This window comes from Lygodium microphyllum, chromosome 7 (assembly GCF_053477565.2).
Source record: "Lygodium microphyllum isolate KBCC chromosome 7, Lygodium_microphyllum_v1.1.10, whole genome shotgun sequence".
Classification (NCBI taxonomy): domain Eukaryota; kingdom Viridiplantae; phylum Streptophyta; class Polypodiopsida; order Schizaeales; family Lygodiaceae; genus Lygodium; species Lygodium microphyllum.
Window position 1 is genome coordinate 107040104 of NC_141141.1, and position 25666 is coordinate 107065769.

A 25666-nucleotide genomic window follows, 5' to 3' on the forward strand; every position below is an offset into this window, starting at 1 on the left:
TCATGGGAAAATTGCTCATTTGCCCAAGTGCCATAGTACAAAGATGATGAAATCATGCAATGCATAGAAGGAGTATCAGACTTTGTGTAGTGCTGAGAACCATAAGGATATGCCCGTACTCCATCTCGAGAGTTGGCTCCATGCTGACCAAGGGACGAAGAAGATCCACCCCGTAATCTGAGAATACCACTTAAAAGGAGACCTTTGAAGATAGTCAGGAGACTGGATGAGCTGTAGAACAAAAACTCAACCTCGGGAGAGAAGCCACTAGCTCCGTGACTCCATGCTGGAAGGAATACGAAGGCATAGCCACCAAGTCGCTGTTGAAGACCCAAGGGCCTCAATCTAGGTAGATCCTCTAGATCCTAGGTATGAGTAGAGGAAATAACTGCTCAAAGGAGAGCCACTCCTCGAAAGTGAAAGATGGTGGTGTGTGAAAAACTTCATGTCACATAGGGTTCCTCTCTGAATCGGAAGAAGTAGAAGTAGGAACCCCCACTAAAGCCGAAGAAGAACTGGAAGCCCCCTAGGGCGAAGTAAGAAAATCCCCCTCTGAATCCCAGCTTGAGAGAAAAAGGGAATCCAACCACTCATGGCTCACGGACTCTGAAGCATCTGATAACGAAGTAAGTGCCGCCAGTCATGCCGAAGAAGGTATTCGAGGCTCGGAATAAGAAGCCGGAAAGCACCTAGAAGTGGCCTCTTGAACCTGAGTGGAAGAGGGTGGAGAAGGAGGCTCAGGATAAGCCAAGGGTGGGGAAAAATCGTAGGCTCTCAGGAGAGTGGACTGTTGAAGAGATGTGGGCCGTAGAAGCCACTGTACCCAAAAGTAGGTGGGGGAAACCTCCACGCAGTGGGGTGGTCTCCACAAGGGCTTATCGCCTTGTAAGATCTTAGAGCCTATGTGTGCTCGAAAGGACTTACTACACATCGAGTATAGCTTATTGCCTTGAGCATAATACTATGATAACCGATGCAAAATGATCTCTGTGGCCCAAAAAGGAGAGGTGGCACAAGGAGTGCCTGGTAAAAGACCCAAATACTCCAGAGGGTAGCAGTAAGGGATGAGCCGCCAGCAGTCAGGGAAGGGCCGCCAGCTATCAGACGCAGGCAGCAATCAGGGAGGAGCCGCTAGCTGTCAAATGCAGGCAGCACTCAAGGATGAGCCACTAGGTGCAGGGAGGGGCCACCAGGTGTAGCAGAAGAGCTGCCAGCACTAAACGCATCAAAGGAGAGGTGGAGGCAGCAGTAACAACCCTGAACATAGGCTGGAAAACAGCAAACGCAAGAGAGAGTAGCCGCCAATTAGGGTGTTGATGCAGCAAAAGAAGAAGACAAGAACTCGCCACCGGTCTTTGCCTTCACTGGAGTGGAGGATCTTTTCCACTGTTTGAGCAAATCCAGCTCTGATACCATGTCAAAAGATGACGTATCAGCGAGACTATAGGGTTTGCGGGGAGGAACACGAAGTGAACTCAGCAAACATGAAGAAGAGAAGAGAAGAGCGAAGAAACTCTGATGAATGGAATGATGAAGTTCTAAATCATGGAGTGAATGTGATACAAGGGAACAAGGGTGCTGTAGCACAAGGAAGATGATGAAGACAATCACGAACCACGAACTGCAATGTCCTCCTAAAGGGGTGTGAGGGCAGTGGAGAGGCTGGAGAGAAGAGGTGAAGGACTGAATGAATCTGCCATATTGAATGAGTGACGAAGGTAGCCTATAAATAGGCAAGAGATTGTCTAGGGTAGTGCCCAAAGGGAGGGCCCCTGCTGCCTAGGGTGGTGCCCCACTGTGGGCGCCTAGCCCCTTTGTGGGGTTGTCCACTATGAAACCCTAAACGTAGAATGCAGAACACAAAACTACGGGTGAAGGGTTTCTCAACACTCTCTAGCTCCTTTTCCATGGCCTCTCGCCATTGGGGGTGCTAAAGAACCTACTGCTATCTATCCAACTCAAGATGCTCTATGTAATCAACTATAAATAGTGACTCAAATGATGTCTAAGGTGTAAGCTATGATGATCTTCTAGGGCTCCCTGGAGTGGAATCCAATGAAAGGATTTCCAAATCCCACATGGTTTGCTCGTACCAATGAGATGACGGATCTTGCAGAGGGGAGTTGTGAGCTGAACAATCTGTGGGTGGATTAAGAGTTGGTAGTAGACCCGGCTCAAAAGGCACTATCTCGGAAGGAATAATGTGCGGAAAGGGCTCAGAATCTAGTATAGAAAACTCTATAATGTTCCTCTCCTTAAACACTACAACTCTCCTAACAATCACCTTGTTTGTCCAAGGATCAAACAGACGATAGGCTTTTCCTTCGAAAGAGTATTCTACAAAAATCAAGAGATCAGCTCAGATAGTGAGCTTGCCTATCTTATCATCAAGGGTGTGCGTATAAGCACAACTCACAAAGACTCTAAAGTGGGAAACTATAAGCCGAGAGCCAAAGAATTCTTCATACAAAGTCCTCTGAGAGACAGTCGTGGTAGAACATTGATTAAGGATGTACACCAAAGTGTTAATAGCCTCGACGCAAAGGCACTCAAGGAGATCTGCTTCGAACAGCACAAAGCGTGCCATGTTCATGACGGTCCGGTTCCTACATCCTACATATGATTACTCTATATGTTGGAGTAAATCCTTATGACTCCATTCTGTGAAGGGGAGTTGGTAATGGTGAGTTGGTGTGAAATACCATGCCCCTATAGAAACTCAAAAAAATCATGAAAGGAAACTCGCCCCCACCATTACTCATCATGCATCCTACATGATGACTAGTCTTGTTATGCACCAATAGTACCCAAGCACAAAAATATATAAAGGCATCAGACTTATGCTTGAGAAAGTATACCCACATGTAACAAGAATGATCATCCACAATAAAAAAGAAGTACAATGCGTGGTTCAAGGCAGCGGTGGATGTTGTCCCACAAAGATCAATATGAATCAATCTAAGGGATGTCTAAGCTCTGTGTGTAAATTGCTAAGGAAATAGGATATGGTGTTGTTTCCCGAGTTGACAAGCTTTACAGATATCCCGCAATAGCTTTAGACATGGAAGGCCATCAACCATCTTGTCGGCACGACAACTCATAAAGAGAGTTTTATCCGAGATGTCTTAAGCAAAAATGCCAAAGACACTCAGCCCTCGTAGGTTGCCATGTAGCCGCTAAATCTTGGACGTAGTGAGACTCAAAGCCCTTGGTTGTCAGCTCTGAAAGAAATCGTGACATGTGGAATAGGCCACTAAGCTATACCTCACTAGGAGCAATCGCTAAACCAATTTGAGAGTCAAGAATCTCGATTGTGGTTACTATGAAGAAGATTGATCAACCCAACCGACAAAGTTTTTGAACAAATAATAAGTTCACCCCTAGTTGGGAGACATAGTATGCATCATCCAATAGCGTAGCATGATCTGGGCCCTGATCAATGGCAAAACTGACACTGCCGTGAGACTAACCGAGGAGTTATTTCCAATTGAGACGTGTCGGACTGTTGGGGCTTGGGATATGAAAACGTCCTCAAGGGGAGTCATATGATTGGGTAGCTCCACTGTCCACAATCCAAGGAGTAGCTAAAGTACTCGGCTATGACAAGTGGACTCTACAATCACCTCGTCATCAAGAGGCAGCTTGTAGATGTGGATGAGACTCGCATCCTCAAATGTCTCTACAGAGATGATGTGGGCATCTAGAGACGAGTCAAACAAGCCCCCTCGCGTTGAGAATGTTATCAATGTTTTGCAATATACTGATCGAGATCATGTAGAAGAAAGAGTCCAGTCTGTTGACTATGGAAAAGGACCTCTTGAGGACCAATTCTCGTATATTAACACACGTCCAGGGGATTATAAGAAAAAGCCACGTAACTCTTCTTTTGCCCTTCCTTTTTTTCCATCTACTTCACATAATCAGAATGAATTTGGTGTTCCTTTCACTTCATTACATGGTGCATCATCATCTTTACAGTTTCATTTTCAGTCTTTAAATGATAAAAATGAACAAAAAGAATTTGCACCTCATACACCTCACTTTCAAAACCCACTCATTCCACCACATTCTTCCGCTGCTTAACCTCTTCCATTTACCCCATTAACATTTCCATTTCAAACACCTCATGTCGCACCGCACATCACACCCGGGGGTTATGGAAACATAGACACATCCTTTAGGACCTCATCCTTCACTCAGCTGGGTGGTGTTTCACCTACCTCATACACACTTTCGGGATCATTGCAGCCCGGGTATCCCACTCAACATCTCCCGAGTGTGGATCAGTTGTCTCCAAAGTTTGCCTCCATGGCATTGCCTAGTGGACCTTCTGGTCATTCTGTTGTGTCCCAACCTCACTTTGGACAAGGCTACCGTGTCCCAATGTCTCCACCTACACCAGCACCTTATGGAAACATTCATGTTTTAGTGCCTCCGTATCAATCGGCACTCATTGGACACTCACAGCCTCCTTCTGCCTACCCACCTCTTCCCCCTCCCTTTTTCTCTTATCAGACACACCCACCTCCATCATCTTTCCCACCATTATCTTACACCACCTACCCGACACCTCATGGTTCTAGCTCATCTTCTGCCAAGAATGCATTTAATGACAAGACTCGTTTTAACGGGTCAAATTTTACTACTTGGTCAAATTTGATGAGGCATGTCCTTGACTCACAGAACCTATGGGATTCGGGCAACCCCCAGCAGGGAAGGCAAGGTGATGGCAAGGGGCCGTTTAAAGGTCAGACTCACACTCCCACCGCACAGCCATCTCAGTCAGAGGGCTTGTCTGACTGGTCTACAAAGGCCCACATCGTCTCCGTAGAGACATCCGATGTGAGTCTTCTTCACGTCTGTGAGTTGCCTCCTGACGAGGTTACTGCAGAGGCCCACTCGTCACAGTCGAGCACTTTAGTTCCAGTTTGGATTGTGGACAGTGGAGCTACATATCACATGACTCCTATAGAGGACATTTTTCGTACCCGAGCCCTTGCAGCAGGGCAGGTCCATGTAGGAAACAACTCCTCGGTCAAGATTCAGGCTCAAGATTGCGTCAGTTTTGCCACTGACAAGGGTCCGGATCTGGCTTCACTGGACAATGTATATCATGTCCCTCAGCTTGGGGTAAACTTGTTATCTATTCAGCAACTTTGCTGGTTGGGGTGAACAGTTTTCTTTATAGCGACCACAGTTGAGGTCCTTGACTCTCAGACTAGTTTAGTGATTGCTCACGGTGAGGCACAACCTAATGGCCTATACCACATGACTCATTTTCTCACCAAGCCGACTGTCGAGGGCTCCATGTTCCATAGCTTCTAGGCCTTAGCCACATCTCGGGAGCCTACGCACAATAAGCGTCTTTGGCATTTTCGCTTAGGACATCTTGGTTATGACTCACTTTATGAGTTGTCACGTCGTGAGCTAGTTAAGGACCTTCCATGCTTAAAGCTAGCTCAAGATGTCTGTAAAGCCTGTCATCTTGGGAAGCAGCACCGTACCCCATTTCCTCAGCAATTTACACATAGAGCTGAGGAGCCTCTTAGATTGATTCACGTTGATCTTTGCAGGACAACATCCACTACCGCTTTGAACGGCGCGCTATACTTTTTTTTTATAGTGAATGATCATTCTTGATACATGTGGGTGTACTTCCTCAAGCATAAGTCAAATGCTTTCACATATTTTTCTGCTTGGGTGCTGATGGTTCATAACCAAACTGGTCGTCGTGTCGGGTGCATGAGGAGTGATAGTGGTGGTGAGTTTATCTCCCACGAGTTTTCTGAGTTTATACAAAAGTATGGCATTTCTCGCCAGCTCACCTCTACCAACTCCCCCTCTCAAAATGGAGTCGTAGAGCGTAGGAACCGCACAATCATGGAAATGGCACGCTCTATGCTGTTCGCAGCAAAGCTTCCTGAGCGCCTTTGGGTCGAGACTATTAACACTTTGGTGTACATCCTCAACCAGTGCCCGACTGCGGCTCTTCCTCAAAAGACCCCATATGAGGCATTTTTGGGCTCTTGGCCTATTATTTCCCATTTCAGAGTCTTTGGGTGTCGTGCATACACACACACGCACCTGATGACAAGATAGGTAAGCTTACTCCTTGAGCTGATCTCCTTATTTGTGTGGGATATTCCTTTGAAGTGAAAGCCTATCGTTTGTTCGATCCTCAGACAAACAAGGTGATTGTTAGTCGGGATGTTGTTTTTTACGAGAGGGATATTGTGCAATTTTCTACACCGGATTCCAATCCGTTTCCTTCTTCCATATCATCCAAGATCGTGCCTACTGAGCCTAGTCTACTTCCCGCTCCTGACATTCCTGTAGATTCTTCAGCTCCCATGCCCCCTTCGCAAGACCCGTTACCTCGCTGGTACCAACAGACCATGCGGGATTTGGGGATCCTACCACCGGATTCCTCTCCGGAGGGACCTAGAAGATCTACCCGGCTTGCTCCTCAGGCATCATTTGCAACGCTATTAGCTGATTATATAGCGCATTCTGAGCCAGATACATGGCTGGAGGCTCTTCAGCATCCTCAATGGCGAGAGGCCATGGAAAAGGAGCTAGAGAGTATTGACCGAAATGAGACTTGGATATTGCTGGATCATCCAAGCCACAAGAAAGTCATCGGGACAAAGTGGATTTTTAGGACAAACCTAAAAGTTGATGGAACTTTACACAAGTACAAGGCTCATCTTGTAGTGCAAGGGTTTCGACAGAAGCACGGCGTTGATTATGAAGAGACCTTTGTCCCTACTGCACGGTTGACTTCCTTTCGGTTGCTACTTACACTCGCTGCTCACCACGGCTGGCCGATACATCAAATGGATGTCAAGAGTGCCTTCGTGAACAGATACTTGGAGGAGGAAGTCTATGTGGAGCAGCCACCGGGCTTTCCTTCAAGGAACCCAGGGATAAGGTATTCCGCTTGCAGAAAGCTCTTTATGGACTGAAGCAAGCGCCCGGTCTTGGTTCCATAGAATGGATGAGTTCTTACAGACTCATGGATTCCATTCTACCCCTTATGACCCGAACTCATATATTCGATCCACACCAGAGGGGGTTAGCTATATCCTGCTATACATTGATGACTTACTCATCACAGGTTCAGATTCAGCTGCTATAGTGGAAATTAAGGCAAAGCTTAAAGCTACATCTGAAATGGCAGACCTTGGTTTGTTGTCCTATTTTTTGGGGATGAAGGTAGTTCGTTCCGGAGGATGTATTTTGTGTCACAGCAGAAATACGCACTTCAGCTTGTGGAACAGTATACTTCGGATCAGACACCGCCAGTAGCCACGCCTCTTGATCCTACTGTCCACTTGTCGAAGGATACCCTAGGACAACCCTTCGATGCACACACCTATCGTTCTATTGTAGGAAAACTTCTTTGGTTAATTGTACTTTTTCTTATGGCTTGACATATGGTTCTGGTTTATGTTTGCAGGGGTACATTGATTCTGATTGGGCAGGAGATCCTGACACCCGGCGTTCCCATAGCGGCTATCTCTTTACCTTGGGCACAGCTTCCATTTCTTGGTCCAGCCGTAAGCAAGAGACGGTAGCGGCTTCCACGGCCGAGGCTGAGTACCGGACTCTCTTCGATGGCACCACCAAGGCCATCTACCTAAGGAGTTTACTGGCGGCGCTTCATTTTCCATGCGACTCTCCCACAGTTGTCTATTGCAACAACCAGAGTGCCATTGCCCTTGCGGGCAATCCGATCATCACATTACAAACATGGCATGTGGGAGTCCACTTTCACTTTTTCAAAGAGTAAGTTGAGCTGGACACTATTCGCCTAGAGTTTGTGCCTTCATCAGATAATTTTGCAATTATCTTGACCAAAGCGGTCAACCAGCCGGTTCTTCAGTACCTGCTATCCAGGATCGGCTTAGGTACACCCTCCCCTACTTCTTCAACTTGACGGGGAGAGGGTGCTTCCCTCTTGCTTTCCCTTCCAGTTTGAGAGGGGACGGCTTCTACTCTTAATCGTGACAATGATGATGCTTACAGTTTTTAGACATTACATTCATTTATTCTTTTATATTGTATTATGGGCATTTGTAACTTCATCCGCACCATCAAGATGACCTGATTGTAAAAGGGCACTTGGACAAGTGAATAATTCCCCTGTGAGAGCACTGTCCCAGTGGCACCATTGCATAGCATATTGCATGAGCATGACATCTTGCATCTCCCTTTACATTACCCCATGCATTGGCATTCTGTTCATGTAAACATGCATCTGTGCGCATTTATCCCTTTTCGGTCTTTTGGAGTGGTCGACTCTAGGATCCACCATATTCGTAGCATAACACAGCAGTTCTCCTAACGGCAATTTTCCTACCCTTTCTTGCTTGCTTGTTTTGCTTGTCTTGCTAAGCCCACCATCCTCTTTTTTGCCTTTCCACATATTCACCACATGATTAGCACATACACACACTTGTTCTCATCCTTAGGCACTTATCCTAGTTAGTGTGAGGGATTGGTCTGCTAGTTTTGTGCTTGACTTGGGTTTAAAAGTCTCTTTATCTTTTCCTATCTGTCACTTAATCGGCCGTTGCCCCTATATTACTTATGTATTTTCAAAATATTTCAAAAAAAAAAAAAAAATCCATTGATTCCATCCGCCTTTGTAGGACTTGGTAGACCCTTGGGCAGCCACCGATCACCCTTGATCTGATGCCTTGGCCTCTCTAGGGTGATCACTTGGGCTCCCTTGGTAAGATAACCATCGCCTCTGTAGTCTTGGTAGGCCACTGGACAGCCGACGTGCACCCTTTGTCCGATGCTCTGGCTACTTTGGGATGCGACGCCTTGGGGTAAATCAAAATTTAGGCTGACCTACTTTTCTCGCCCTATTTTGGGCCTGAGAAGGGGTGTTGTGCTAAGAATTGCTCTTAGCCACTTAAACAGCCCCAAGATATGCTTATTTTAGGCCTATTTTAGCCAAAACCCCAAACCGGGGAGCGGATCGAGAGACTTAAGTGGAAGAGGATCTAAAACCCTAATTTTCTATAAATTGGCAGCCAGCCCTCCACTCTTTCCTTAATCTCATTTTTGCAGGTTTCAAGTGTTATAAGCTTGCTGCCCACACCCCATTCGCGGAGGACATCTCAGCCCTTGCTGTCCATCACTGTTCCCTACAGTCTGGCGCCTGTTTCCAGCCCTCCACACGCCGATTGCTATTGTTTCTGCCTGGCGACTGACTGCTAATCATCTGCACTGCTGTCGTACAGCCTGCCATGTCAACATACTGCTGCGTTTGCAGGCCCCAGCTGCCGCTCTGACAGTTTTCTCTCTCCTGCTGCAATCGCTACAGTTTTTCTCTCTCCTGCAGGCTGTCCTACCTGCGTTTTTAGTCTCTCTCTCCTCATTGTTGTCTGCATCAGATCCAGCTTCTCACTGTTGCATTTGCTGGTGTTCGACATCTGGAGGCTGCCTTGCTGCAATTCAGGATCCATTCGGAGTACGACACACTCTCCAGCTCATTACCCCTGCCTTGATCCTTGAGATACAAGAGTTCGAGGTTCAATATTCATTCACTGCATAGTGTGTTTGCTGCATGAGCATTGTATTATTAGTAGTCATATCATTTCATTTATTAACTGTGTTCATTGTCTCTAAGTTACCCTAACCCTAACCCTAACTATGTTGTTTTATCAGTCTATGCTTTGTCGTACGGTTTGTGTTTATGCTTCTGTGTTAGGGTATTTTCTTTAGAGCTTGATCTCTATCCTCTATGTTACTCTGTATGCCTATATGACTTGTGCCATGTCGTGTGTACATTGGAGATCTATGGAGGGGTTTTACTTGTGGCCCATGATAGGAATGCTATCCATGGGTAGGCACTCCTCCATGGATGCAAAAGGTGTGAGGGAGGGATCCGCCAAAGGAAGTGAGAGGCCTTTTCATCTCAAGCAAGGGAGGAAAGAGGGGTCCGCCAATTGTTGAAGTTTGGTTAAGGGACTTGGAATGAAAGAGGCACAGCCTGTTCGGAATAAGCTCCATGGAAACAAGGGAAGTATTTCCTGCTATAAAGGATCCTATCCAAGCATTGCAACAAGCTTGACTTCAGCAGCCAATGTCATGGTTGAAGACAGGCATTCGTAGCAAGGGAGAAAAACCTAATTGTTCACATGACAGCATCACACAAGACTCTTAGACATTGCATTTGTGACTGCCTCCTAGATCAAGAGCTTTGGCAGACAAGTTTCAGTATTCTTTGCTCAAAGTAAAGGTGGAAACATGATTCGTCACTGGGGGCCAGCCTGTTTATTAAGGATCGGCTTGGTAGCTTGGCCATTGACTGTCCATAGACTTGATGCCATTTACAGGATTTCTCATTAATAAAAGAGGCAATATACCTAGACATGGGAAATCAGCAGGTAGGATGCAGGCAAGTATGATATTATTCAGTCCTTCAGAAGCTATTGAAGGAAACTCCAAGAATGATTTTTAAAAAAAGGGCGAGAAGCCTTTCTTAATGTACTAGATCCACGTCCTTTCCTCCTATTGGTATGTTGCCTACCTCCCCTTCTCCCCCAAGGTTCCCCACATTTCTCTTTTGTAGGAGGATTGTACCCCTAAGTAGCCAGCCTGGGAGCTATTTGCCTTGTACCCACTGGTGGGTAGAGTCCCCTGAGCCCTTTAGGCTTTTTGAACTTACAGAATAAGGATCTTTTTTCAATTACAGTTAGCAAAATGATAAATGCCTTGGAAATCACACATTCCTGTCATTTTTTTCCATTTAAAGACCACCATCTCTGGAACAAGGACTGAAATCTTGCCTTCGCAGAGAGCCATAGGGAAAATTTCCACAGGCTAAAAGAAGGTGACTGTCTGACTCACATCCAGGATTACGAATAAGCAATGAGTCGTGAACAGGAGCTGTTGTATCATGTATAAGACTTCCATCTGCATCTCGCTTTTCTGCCTCATTTTCTCCATGGAAAATAGACACTGCACGGGCACATTTAGGAGATCCACAGGCCAATTCAGAAGAATTCTCTTTCAATTCAGTTTCTTTTGTAATTGCAAAAACATGAGTGTCACCCCCTTCACAATAGGCATAAAATGTAAACCTATGATCTGATACTGCCGTCATGACTGCAATGTATTTCAGTACCTACAAAATAAAGGCCAATGATGTGAGGGAATCTCGCTTGATTTAGACCAACTACAAACTTCATGAAGGTTACCTTCCAAGACTAACAGTAAGAGAAAACGTCTTTACTAATGATTGAATTATTAATTAAACCAATGAGAATCCCAACATATCATGGGCTTCAACTCAGCAATTATTCATAATGTGGCATGTCAAGAATGATCCCTTCATTCTTTAAGGAAAAACATCAAGAAATGATTGAATTATTAATTAAGTGCAATGAGAGTCCCAACATATCATGAAGCTCAACTTAGCAAATATTCATAATGTGGTACTTCAAGAATGAAGGACCTTCAAAATGACTGCTAATCCTACTTGTTTGAGACACTCTGATGCAGACAAACAGCACTGCCCTTTCCTAGACTAAAAGTTGGACACCACCAGCAAACGACCAACATGGTAAGAAACTTGGATTTTAACATGAGGTATGAATGTTTGAGTCTTTATGTTCCAAAGCCCTACCATCTAAGGAAACAAGAATATCCACTATTCCCTACTTTTACCATTTAAGTCGAATGACTTGAGTATTACCATTTAAGTAAACAAGAATATCCACTATTGGCATATTACCCACTTGGTGACTTTGTTTCAAAGAAAAGAGATTTCTATTGAAAGCGCATTCCTCAAGGTAAAATGCAAAGTGCAAAATAAGCCCTATAAATAAGCATAAAGTACATCAGAGATACAAGAGCTGAGTAAACAGCTCGTATGCCAGAAAGTAATGCCAGATTGTATGTGACTCAAAGTTGAAGAAGGTGCCAGAATCACAAGTGCAAATAAAATCATTTCCTTCCACCGCATACACTGAGAGTCTAAGGAAGCCAAGAAATCATCATTTGGAGAGACAAGCAACAAAGAACGAACAAAGGCCAACAATTCCTCCATAGCATGCATACACTACTTACAAAGAGAAGCATGATGAATCCCATATGGCCCAGCAACCCTTTGCACATTTTGTATCAATTGCTCAAAAGAGGCACTGCCCACAAATGGAAAGTCAGAGCAAAAACCTGTCAAGCAGATGTCCCCATGCAGCCACTAAAATTTGCATGATCAGATAATGCACACTGATGCAATGCCCTCATCTCCAAAATCTCTAGCAAGAAAGCAGTATCCTGTATAATATACATACAATCCAAAAGACTCCATATTGCCGTATGCTGCACCGAATGAAAGGTAAATCGCAAAGCAAATGGGCAAAGCCACTAGCAAAGGTCCTGTTTAAGAACGGCTGATGCAAAACCATCCCAAATATTGTGTTTCCGTGCATCCATCACTGTATGCTCAAAGGTAAGCTGTGAAGTGGCAACACACACATCAAAGTCACCCATCATCAAGCCTGCTGTACAAGGAACAGGTGTGCTTTCAAATGAGCACATAAATCTCTCTTTTTTTCTTGTGAATACGTGTATATTAATGTATGGAATATTTACATTAGGCCTTCAGGCCAACCAAGCATTCATTGAGTAAGGTCCATTTTAGTTGCTTTCCTTCTTTTCTAACTTCTCTTCTCCTGATCTCCTCTTGGATTTGTCTTTTTCTTTCTTGTCCTTCTGTGACAAGTTTCTAGAGCTTGGCTTGGCTTGGCTTGGGTGTGTTGAATGGAATTAGCTATCAGGAGGCTTAGGTGGCCCTTCATCATTAGTGCTTCGCTTCCCTCCATTGCGACTCCAAAAGATGGTTCCAATCACACCAGCTATGATAGCTTTGTTGCTTCATGCAGTCTGTGAAGGGTGAGGTCTTGCAATATTATCACGTCATCACACCATAATGACAAAACTAAACAAGGATGAGACGTTATGCAAAATGATTTTGCAATGTGAAAAAAGAGCATGGCACTTCTTTGTGTGAATAATGTGAACATGACCAGTATTAGTAGCAAATCTTAAAAACACCAAAAAAAATTAAGTCAAACCTTGCCTGTAATTAAATGATATGCAGAGTGCTCTTCCACAACAGTTATGTTTGCATAGTCCCACTGTAATTAGAGCTAACAAGAAATTTTTACATTAAGTTTTCAATATTCACCAAGACACGTCGAGTAATAATGCTATCAGAACAAAAACTGATAGTGGCATTATACATATTAAGTAAAGCATGCAAAGTACTGCAAAGTAGAACAACTTTTCTTAAAGCATTCTTGAAATGAAATCTTCCAGTTTAGTGGAAGTTATGAGTTTTATAGCCACCATTTTGGTAGAAAAACTTTCAACTATAAATTGTTTCAACACAATGGTAGCCAAAAACTTTAAAATAAACTAACATGCTAGCAAAGCACAAGCTTTTGTATGGTTTGATGCTTACCTTAACTGCTGAAAAAAAATCATAGGATATTATCCTTTGCATTCTAAAGCACTGACAATCACTCAGATTAAACATGTACAATGAAGCACTGCTGTCTCCAACCACCTTGACAAAACCAAATCCTTGTTATTAAAATGTGAGGGAAGTCCACTATTTCCAATTCTTGTAAAAATACTCTTTTTCCTACCAAATTATACATGAGCAGTATGTTTCTTCAGCTTGCATTAGTAGTCTCTAAAAATTGTTCTAGAGAGAACATAAATATGGAAACCATACAAGCATCCAAAAAAGACATAACAGTTATTCAAACCTTACCAAATTTGTTCTATCAAATATGTCACAACAGGTTGGAATGCCCTTTAAAGCCAAGTTTAAGAAGGATGTACGTCCTTGTGCTTGGAAAAAGGAAATGCGTATACTAGATATTGTTATGATGCCCAAGTGAGTAGAGAAAGCTGCCATGCGAAAGGATTCGTCCTCATCTTGAGATGTCCAAGGCACGAGTAGCCTTGTGGTGGGATGCAGATTACTGTGTAACCAAAAAAAAAAAAGGAAAAAGATTCAATTCGTCTCCAGAGAAAACCCTAGAAATCATGTGAATATCCAAATGGAATATAACGAAAAGAATACAAGAAATTTATCAAAGCCAATGCAACAATTATGATGTACAAAATATTTCTCCTCATCTTAGTGTCACTGAGATACTTCAGGCAAGTTTGTCTCTTGAGAAGAGACCCGCTGAAACTACATGGTGCCTATCAGCCTTCCATAGCTCAAACCTTCTTCCTACACATACATTTTTCCCACCTTGCCTACTACGGTTTTTCCACTCTATTTATACCAATAGGGATGTGATCCTTCGTAAGTCCTCCTCAAGGGAGGCTGATTCAACAGCCATCCACATTCTCGTCCATATTTGCAAGACAAGGTGCTCACTACTTTGCAACCAAAGCCTCCCATCCCTATCACGTACAACCGCCCCACCACCTAATCATTGTTTGATCCACCATCTCCTTCCACTCATGGGAGGCTAGCTCCTCACAAGACCAAAAGAACAAGTATCATGCATCTTCTGAAGTCTGCACATGGTCCTTGACAGTCTTGCTGCTTTACTCCCCATCAGCATCAAGTGTCATCCTTACTCATTAGCCATCCCTACCTCCCATTATCAATTTAGGCAGGTCACTTGTACATATAGATCGTCTCAGGTTTTTCTCAGTTTCTTCAATGCCAGAGCTTTGCCCCTCCATTCTTTTGCGTTTTGATTTCTCAAAGTGTAAGAGTTTGAAACCTGCCTTCAGGCACCCAAAGAGCAATACAGCACATTCATGCAAACTCTAAAATCAAGAAAACAAGAACTCCAGAGTTCTAAAGCTGCCTTATTGATTCCCTATGCCAAGAGGAAAGATTAGCTGCTGCCTTGACTCCCACCCATCTTCTTTGTGTTCTCCATAGCTGGAACAGACAAAGACAGCAGCACAACAGATTCAATAGCAAAGAAAAGATGGTGTGGGTTGCCAAAGAGGAAGAGATAGAGAGCTGCAAATGGCAATAACGCAATCAAAAAAGGTTGTCAACTCAGCCAAAACACGAGGTTGGTAGGTTGATAATGCTGTCAACAATCATCACAACTGGCCATCTGTCTATAGAGGTTGCCCAGCATAGATAAGGAGTAGAGACATAAAATGCAATGATCAGCAGCTCTAAGGCCTGAAACTCTGCAGTAAATGACCTGGAAACAACCCAAAAGCAGTATACAAGAGCACCAAGATTGGAAGATCTAGACATCTGATACAATGTCGGAATCTGCAAATGAACAAAGCGAGAAAACACAGAGCATAGACACTCGCACAATGAACAGTGAGAGAAGAACAAAAGTACTCAGAGAGTGAATAATGAACAGGCAATAGAATCCATAACTCAAAGTATCAGAATGATCAGTACAAACCACATGGGTACTAGTACATGTGATGACCAGTATTATCTCCAATCTCCCTCTCTCTAGGTGATGTGATCCAATACTGACAGTGGAGGAGTGTGAATATATAGGCCTTTGGATGCCACCCTAGACAATAGTTAGGACCAAAATGAGCAGCCCAGCTACCCATAAAGGCACCCTAGTAAAGGCCAAGTAAAGTGTCCTGAAACCCATGAAATGTCCACTACTAACACCCTCTCTCACATCATGGTGATCAATATAATAAAATATACAATGATGGGAGCATACAAGCCCTTAGAGACCACCATCATGTCCAACACCGCAACAGTGAGTCTGCCAAAAACCTCTAACATCGTAGGACATACGACAATGACAAAGAATGCGCATGGATACTCACAACGCTGTGTCCAATGACAGATGCACCCTAAAAGCACCTAGGAAGTGGAAACAGCATAATCTCATTGTTTGTCACAAACTCTACAAATGCACACCATGACCATGGATTCCCCTTCTCTGGTCATATAGCCAAAGTGTCCTCCCATGTGGGAACAGACTAAGAGCAATATCCTGCTTGTTGCAACCTCCCATCACGAATCTCAAAGTCATACCAGCTTCAAGATTTGTCAGCTGCCAAACTAAGCCAATGCATGTAGAGAGCCTCCCTTAGGGTCCCTTGCATCATATATAGATGTATGTCAAGCATAAGCATGCCCAAAATCACTCTCACAATCCCTCTTTTGCCTAGGTATGTGTGAGGAGCACCACTCTGCTACTATAGGATAGGGTTATCCTCGCTCCATGGCAAGGCATACACTGGAGGAGAAAAAGTCTCACTAAAGTGATCAATGAAGTCCACTTGCAAGACCGCCAAATAATCTTGGCATCGGTCCTCCATCCTAGACATGCCATAGAAGATGTAGGCTTCCCTCTCAAACATGACAACCTCCACGATAGAAAATTCTAACAAGGAATCACCATCCAAGTTGGACCAAGGGGTTAAAGCTCAACGTAGCAGCCATCTATCCAACAAGTAAACAAATCCAATCATGCCACCAAAGAAGTGACCCTCTTGCCATGAAATAATAGGGTTTGCAGGGAGAAACACAAAGTGTGTAGCAAACACTCTGACAAAAAAAACCCAAAAACAAAGAAGAAGAAGGAAGAGGGATGAACACAATGAATCTTGCTGAAACAATGGATCTGAACTTGGAGATGATTCTACTGTCTTGGCTTATCAGGCCACAGCACCCTGTGGATGAAGATGCTTTGTGGAGGGAGTGAAATGCAGTCCTCTGGGCAATGGGATGTCAGAGAAGACATTGAAGATGATAGACAGCAATAGAGGGAGCGAAACATAGTCCTCGAGAGTTGTCAGAGAGGAAGATGATGATGAACAGCAGTCCTAGTGTGCTCTAGAGGTAGAAAACCAGCTGGGTGGCCTGCTGAAGACAGACATGCAGCAGCAGCAAAGTGCAAACAGATCTAAAACTGCAAACACAGCACTACTGAGGTCAAAGATTGCTGGTAGGACCCATGTGTGGAGCTGGGCAGCAGCTAGAACACCAAAATGTAGGTTGATGATGAGGGTAACAATTGTATGCCAAAAATTCTACATCAAAGGAAACCTATGAGGAAGACCAGTACACAATATGAGCCGATGATGCCCAAAACTCGAACTTGGGAGTGAAGCCAATGGCTTTGTGTCTCCATGCGCATAATAATACAAAGGTATATTTGATCCTAGGCCTCAAGACTGAGGACACTGTCCCCTTCTCTCTACTAGACAAGATACGAAGGCACAACCACCAAGTCATGGCTGAAACATCCAAGGCCCCATAGGTTCTTAGTGTTAGTGTTGAAAGAGAAGGGGATGAAAACCACAATCCTGGCCAAGGTGCATAGATGGCCATTATATGGAAGGGGAAAACCATAGTCCCCCAATGAATGATGAAAATAAGAACTGACCCCCTTTGGAATTGGAGGAATAGGATCCCCCTCTGAAGAAGTTCGGGAATTTTGTTGGGTTTGACTCACACCTACGCTTACAAAGGAGTGTCGGTGATCCTCAGTAGAAAACTAGAGCACTTTTTACTCTCCTTACAAGAGGTTTTTTCCTCCACCTTTACTCTCTTTTATGTTATATGTCTATGTTACATAGTTTGGGCACTTATCATGTTTTACACCTTTCAGGTGTGAACACATGCTAACAACCCTAAGGTTTAAGGGTTGTACTTTGCACTTGCACATTACACTCTTTGATTATTGTATTGGGAGTCGTGTCTTCACTCTCACATACTCTTCACTGTCAACAGTACTCTCAGCTGAGCTTCAATCTCTGTGCATTCTTTCACCTCTCACATTTCGTATCAGAACTAACCTTCAGCTCAACTGAGCTCGTGGCCACCACCCGCAGTGTCAACAACTCCACCGCCACCAGCTGTCCTCAACTCCACCAGAGCCTATCCGCTTGCACAGCAAGTCCGCCACCTGCACTGCTAGATCAGCCGCCAGTGCCAATGTCACTACCAAGCAAACCCGCTACCTGCACCACCTGCACCTCTGCTTCCTATGCACCGCCTAACACCAGCAGACGCCTTGCCTGCCCTATTCGCCACCAAAGCCCGCCACCTGAGCCAGACGTCGCCGCCTTGAGCCCCTGGTCGTGTAGCGAGACGCCACCACCAGTTTGACTACGCATGAGAGGTGCGCTACCACAACATCCAGTTCCCCTGGCCTACTCTGCCTCCAGTCGCCTCCATTGCCAGAGCCACCAACTCAGCCACCCATATCAGAGGTAACAAAAGGCAAAATTTATCAATTTTTTATTCAGATTTAATCTTCTAAAAGGAGCTTTTGCTGAGGCAGCATATCTCTGTTCCTGCATGTGTCTAGGACACATTTATGGTAGAGATTTTGTGAATTTTGGATTAGAAATTTGGGGTTTTTTATGTCAGCTCAGACATTGGCAAATGTACATTAGTGGCAATCTGTAACTGAATTTTTTGTATTTTTTGTGCTACTAAGCACTGTTTGTACCTTGGACAGGTGGGTACATCAAACAGCTTTTGACAGAGTGTGATCAGATTTGCTAATTACAGCAAGGTATTTGCTGTAATTTCTGAGCATTCCCAGATTTCCAGGTTGGTCTAGCTTGAAGTAGTGCTCTTGTGCTCTTTGATCAGTGGCATTTATCATGGCCAACCAATCAAGGACAAGGTGATGTATTCACATATGTGTCCAAGGAGGGGTGAAGAAATTGTGGCTCCTGCTACACCTCCTCTAGGAGGACATGGACAAAGGCCCACTCAGCCTACTCTAGCTCAGCCACTTCCCCAGAGATCAGCAGCACAAAAGGCTTGGGACACACGGGATGCTCAAGCATTGTCGTTGATTGCATGGGTAGATCAGCGGTCCATCATCCCGAACATGCGGTCTACAACTTCTTCACGAGAAGCATGGCTGACCCTTTGAGCAGATGTTTGCTGGAAAAAATGAGACACGCATCTCTTTCTTGAAGAAAAAGCTTGAGACTATGAAGATGGATGAAGATAATCTATGTAGGATCATCTCAATAAATTTCAGAACTTGCGTGAGCAGCTTATGAATGTAGATGAGTACTATTCGGATGCGCAGTTGATCCCTACTACTTTGAATTCATTGCTGCCCTTTTATTTAGCCTTTCATATGGCCTTGAATCTCACCATGAGGATTTTTCCACAGCCACTTACTTTCCTTCAGTTGGTTAGTTTGCTATTAGAGAAAGAGCAAACAAGAAAGAACAATGGGGTGGATGTTATAGCCTTTGAGCATGCTTTTATGTCAAGGCAGAAGGGCAAGGGCAGCCATGCTAATAATACTTCGTAGAGTTCTGGCACTTCAAGTACTTCACACAACAACAAGAAACACGGGGCACGCAAGCCAAGAAGGGCAAGTGCCACTATTGCAAGAAACCAGGTCACTACATCACAGAATGTAGAAAGCGCATAGCCAAGGAGGAGTCTGGGATGTCTATTACTGATGTACCTTCTACTGCTACCTTGTCTGCGTCTTTTGTTGCTAACCGGACTATTGTTTCTACACTTGCAGTTATGACTCCTCTTGGGCTGATAGAGCATTTAGCTCTACTGAGGATGCAAGCACTTGGTTCTTTGATAGTGGTGCTTCTAGGCATATTGTATCCCGTAGAGATTTGTTTTCCCCCATTATTGCAACTCCTGTTGGCAAGTCTATACAATGTGCCAACAATGCATCGGACCTTGTTAGAGGTATTGGGGAGATTGTTTTGACAGCCATTGATGGCTCTATTCTCCGTTTGCAGAATGCATTATTTGTACGAGACATAAAGAAGATTTTGTTGTCTATTTCTTCTTTGCAAAGTATGGTTTGCAAGTCACATTTGATGATGACAGATGTATGGTCAGAGATAAAGAACTCGTGACTTTGGTTTTAACTCGCACTTTATATCATGGACTATGAGTTAGATGCTTATTCAGTTGATCAGTCTGTCTATCTAGCATCTACTCTTACTCCCGCTATGTCACGAGCAAAGTTATGACATGCTCGCATGGGATACCTTAACTATGGTAGCTTGATGCTTATGCAGCGTACACAGATGCTTGATGGCTTACCTCTCTCGGAGAGACCTCCTGAGCATATATGTGAGGGATGCATTTTTGGAAAAAATGCATCATTTTTCGTTTCCTCGTGATGTTGCTTTTAGAGCAATTGCCAAATTACAGATTGTGCATTCGAATATATGTGACCCTATATAGGTAAAGTCATCGGGTGGCTATTATTATTTTGTCACTTTCATTTATGAATTTACTCCTTTTTGTTGGGTCTACTCTTTGGTGAAAGAGTCAGAGGTGTATGATGCATTTTTGGCTTTTGTAGCAGTTCCTGAAAATCAATCTAGCTGTAGAATTAAAACTCTACGTTCAAACCGAGGGGGGAAATACATGTCTTCCATGCCAAATCATTTTCTGAAGTAGAAAGGCATTGCCCACCAGTACACTATTGCATATACTTCATAGCAGAATGGAGTTGCAGGAAGGAAAAATCGGTCACTCATGGAGATGGCCAGATGTATACTAAAAGCTAAGAGTTTGCCACATGGCTTTTGGATGGAAGCACTTATGTGTGCTCCATTGAGTGATGCAGAAAATCAGCCTATGGCTGATCTGAATATTCAGCAAGATGCTGAATTTGAAGTTCAGCCAGAGCTTATACACAATCAAGAAGCTAGGCAAATGCCTAGATGGTACTTGCAAACTATGAAAGATAGTCATTTGGATGCTCCTATTGCTGGTCATACTAGAAGACAAGCTCATCTACATGATGGTGCTAATATAATGGAGTTTGTTATAGCAGCACATAAACTTGATGATGAGGATCCTGAATGTTTTGAGGATACACAACAAAGTGTGCATTGGATGGCAGCAATGCAAGCTGAGTTTGATTCTATCATAAAGAATCAAACATGGGATTTAGTGACCTTGCTTGTTGGGAAGAAAGCCATTGGTACAAAGTGGATCTATAAGCTGAAAAGGAATGCAGATGGATCCATGACAGATATAAGGCCAAGCTTGTGGCCAAAGGTTATTGGGTATTTGACTTACGCCTCACTTACGTCTATGCTCATATGGGAGTGTCGGTGATCAGTAGGACACTGGGGCACTTTTTACTCCCGGTAGGAGAGGTTTTTTCCCCCAGACTTTTAGTCTTATTTTCGTATGTGCTTATGTGCTTATGTTACACACTTATGGGCACTTACCGTGTGTCGGGTGTGAACACCCCTTACAACCCTAAGGTTTAAGGGTTGTACTTTGTACTTTCATGTTACACTCTTTCAGTCTATTGGATTGGGTGTCGTGCTTCACTCTGTTTCTCTCACTCTCACACTGTCTACTACACTCTCAACTGCATTTCAATCCTATCACCATCTTTACATTTGGTATCAGAGCAGTCTGAAGTCTACAGACTGTAGCCCCCACTGTCTACGGCCCCCGTCAGTTCTGCAGCTCTCGCCAGTAGCTGAAGACACCATCTGTACCTACGTACGCCACCTGTCCCAGCGGCGCCTCATCCTCGTCAGGCTCGACCTGCAGCTCGTCTGCCTACTCCTGTTCGTCAGGTCCACCCATCCTGCTCGACAGCTCCTGTTCGTCACGTCCACCTGTCCTGCTCGACAGCTCCACCGCCCTGTTCGTCAGCTCAAAGCCACCCTCAAGGGCCACAGCGACTAGGTCACCTCCATCGCCTGCCCCATCATCGACTCCGACATGATAGTATCCGACTCTCGCGACAAGTCCCTGGTGGTCTGGTCCCTCACGCATGGTCGCATCATTGACGTTGCAACGCCACGTCGTCTGCGTGTGATTTGACTGTCCGCCTTGTCCACGTGAAACGCCCGTCCGACTACCCCGTCAGTGACCCGCGTCTGCCCAGTCCACGTCAGCCGACTGCTCCGTCTGTCACCAGCGACCTGACCAGCGTCCGCCCTGACCACGTCAGGTTTTTTTTTTTAATTATCCCTTTATTCCATAATAAATTTCTGGCAGAGAAGGTTCATATGCAGCAAGCACAGCATACAGGATACAAGTGTGGGACAAATTAGATGCAAATTTTTGGGCACATTCATCAGAAATTTTGGAGCTTTTATGTATTTTGAGGACAATTGCATATGAACTGCGGTTACAGTCACAAAAAGACTGTTTTGAACACATTTGAGGCAAAAATTTTGGGGATTTTGATATTACAATGTTGCTGAGTACTGTTTGCACCTTGGGAAGCGTGCATTAAAGACAGTTTTTGACAGAGTATGCCCTTGCACATTAATTGCAGAAGTGTGCTTGCTGCAATTTCTGGAAATTTGCAGATTTCCAGTCCTTACTGCTTTGACATTGCTCATTTGTCTTTGGAAATTTGTCATCATGGCAAATCAGGGAGGTGATGTATTTACGTATGTATCCAAGGAAGACAGATTGGACAAAAACAATTATTCGCTATGGTCATTCATGATGAAGAATGTATTAGTGGCCAAGAATTTATGGGATTATGTCAGTGGAGAGGAAACTCGACCGGGAGTTGTAGCTCCCGTTACTCCTCCTCAAGGGGCACATGGACAACGGGGACCTCAGCCTGCTCCACCTCAGCCACTTCCTCCAAGAACTACAGCTCAAAAAGCTTGGGATACACGTGATGCACAGGCCTTGTCGCTGATTGCTTTGGCAGTTCAACGGTCCATCATCCCTCACATTCATTCAGCATCTTCTTCCCGAGATGCATGGCTGACTTTGGAGCATATGTTTGCAGGAAAGAATGAGACTCGGATCTCTTTCTTGAAGAAAGAGTTAGAAACTTTGAAGATGAATGAGGGTGATTCTATGCAGGATCACTTGAATAGGATTCAAGACTTGAGGGAGCAGCTCATGAATGTAGATGAGTACTTTTCGGATGCACAGTTGATATCCACCACCTTGAATTCCTTACCTGCTTCATACTTGTATTTTCATACTGCATTGAACCTCACCATGAGGATTGCCGAGCACCCACTCACTTTTATTCAGCTGGTTAGTTTGCTTCTAGAGAAGAAGCAAACAAGGAAAAATAGTGGTGTGGATGCTATAGTCTCTGAGCAGGATTTTGTGGCAAGACAGAAAGGCAAAAACAGCAAGGTGAAAAATGCTCCACAGAGTTCTGGCACTTCGGGCACATCGCAGAATCAGACACAAGGGGGGACGCAAGCTAAAAAAGAGAAATGTCATTATTGTAAGAAGCCAGGCCACTATATCACTGAGTGCAGGAAGCGCATTGCCAAAGAGAAGAAGAAGGAGTCAGGAATGTATGTTTCTACTACTCCTTCCACTCTAGTGAATCTGCGTTCTTTGTTGTGGACAGGGACTATTGTTTTTACACTTGCAGTTATGACATCTCTTGGACCAATAGATCACTTAGCTCTACAGAGGATGCTAACACTTGGTTCTTTGACAGTGGTGCTTCTAGACATATTACATCTCGCAGAGATCTGTTTGCTTCAGTTAGTGCACCTCCCGTTGGGAAATCTGTACAGTATGCCAATAATGCATCATACCCTGTTCGTGGTATTGGGGAGATTCAGCTCACAGCCATTGATGGCTCTATTCTCCGCCTGCAGGATGCTTTGTTTGTGCTTGGAATCAAGAAGAATTTGCTTTCTATTTCTTCTTTGGCACATTGGGGTTTGCAAGTCACATTTGATGATGACCGTTGCATGGTTAGAGATAAAGAACGCATGACTCTGGTCTTGACAGGATCTTTGTGTCATGGTTTATATGAGCTAGATGCTCTTTCAGTAGATCAGTCGGCATACTTGACATCCACTCTTACTCCTGCTATGATACAGACGGAGTTATGGCATGCTCGTTTGGGGCATGTAAACTTTCGCAGCTTGATGCTTTTGCAGCGTACTCAGATGCCAGATGGCTTATCTCTCTTGGAGAGACCTCCTGAGCACTTATGCGAGGGATGCATTTTGGGAAAAATGCATCATTTCTCATTTCCCCGTGATGTTGCTTTCAGAGCAACAACCAGATTGCAAGTGGTGCATTCAGATGTTTGTGGGCCTATGCAAACAATGTCATTGGGCGGTTGTTATTATTTTGTGACATTCATTGATGACTTTACACGTTTTTGCTGGGCCTACTGTTTGAAAAAGAAGTCAGAAGTGTATGATGCATTTTTGGCTTTCAGTGCACTTGTTGAAAATCAATCTGGATGCAAAATTAAGACTCTCCATTCGGATCGAGGGGGGGAATATGTGTGCTTGCCATATTTTCAACAGATGCCCCACCAAAGCCTTGAAGACCATCACACCTTTTGAGGCTTGGAACAGTCGTAAACCTTCTGTTGGCCACTTCCGTACCTTTGGGTGTCTTGCCTATGCCCATATTCCACAGGTACTTAGAAAAAAGTTGGACAACAAGGCTGTTAAGTGCATTTTTATGGGATATAGCAATGAGAGCAAAGGCTACAGACTCTATGATCCCGTTACAAAGAAGGTTTTTGTCAGCACGGATGTTGTTTTTGATGAAAAATCAGAATTATCCTTGGCTGGTTTGGACACATATCAGGCTGCCCGTGATGTTTTTGAAGGGCTGCTGCCCATTACTTTTGGTGATTCAGCTAGAGCTTCAGAAAATGAACCTAATGTTCAGCCAGCTGCTCCTATGAAAAGTGCAGAAATTCAGCCATTGGTTGATCGGAATATTCAGCATAATGCTGAAGCTGAAATTCAGCAAGAGCTTGCACACAGTCAGGAAGCTAGACAGTTACCTAGATGGTATTTGCAGACTATGCAAGATAGTCCTTTGGATGCACCCATGGCTGTTCGTACTAGAAGGCAAACTCGTTTGCATGATTCAGCACATACCATGGAGTTTGTTATGGCAGCAAGTACTTTTGATAATGAAGAGCCTGAATGTTTTGAGGATGCACAACAGAGTGTGCATTGGATGGCAGCAATGCAAGCTGAATTAGATTCTATCACTAAGAATCAAACTTGGGATTTGGTGTCTTTGCCATTTGGAAAGAAAGCCATTGGAATGAAATGGGTCTACAAACTGAAAAGGAAAGCAGATGGATCCATTGATAAATACAAGGCACGGCTTGTAGCTAAAGGCTATGAACAGAAAAAGGGCATTGACTATGAGGAGACATTTGCTCCTACTTCCTGTATGACGACCATCAAGTCTATGATTGCTTTGGCTGCACATTATGGTTGGACAGTGCAGCAGCTAGATATCAAGACTGCATTTTTACATGGGGAACTTCAGGAGGAATTTTATGTACAGCAGCCCATTGGTTTTGCAGTTGAAGGCTCAGAACATTTGGTATGCAAGCTCAAAAAGGCACTATATGGTTTGAAACAAGCTCCTAGAGCTTGGTATGCAAAAATAGATGCTTTCTTGCTTGGTCAGGGGTTTCTAAACAGCTCATCTGAGTCTACCCTTTACGTATGTAAAGAAGGGGGATCTATGCTGATTATATGTCTTTATGTTGATGACCTTTTGCTCACTGGAACACATGTTGATCAGATTTCAGCATTCAAACAAAATTTGCAGCAAACTTTTGACATGTCTGACTTGGGAGTTTTGCATTACTACTTGGGCATCCAGTTCATACATGATGCTCGAGGTATTGGGCTATCACAGTCAAGGTATATTGGGCAGCTTCTTGAGAAGTTTGGCTTACAGGATTGCAAG

General features: G+C 44.1%; 1 protein-coding gene across 7 annotated transcripts in view; it reads right to left on the reverse strand.

The window, feature by feature from the left end:
• Positions 1–25666, reverse strand: part of LOC148033798 (uncharacterized) — a 214061-nt gene that overhangs the window by 176303 nt on the left and 12092 nt on the right. For all 7 annotated transcript variants that reach the window (XR_015691376.1, XR_015691377.1, XM_087681791.1 and 4 more), the window contains 3 exons: positions 13802–14015; positions 13487–13591; positions 10806–11143 (listed from right to left, as the gene is read on the reverse strand). Coding sequence is in view for 5 of the 7 variants with exons in the window: in XM_087681791.1 (XP_087537917.1) it covers positions 10806–11143; positions 13487–13591; positions 13802–14015 (657 nt within the window). In the remaining 2 variants the exon portion in view is untranslated. The remainder of the gene's footprint in view (positions 1–10805; positions 11144–13486; positions 13592–13801; positions 14016–25666) is intronic.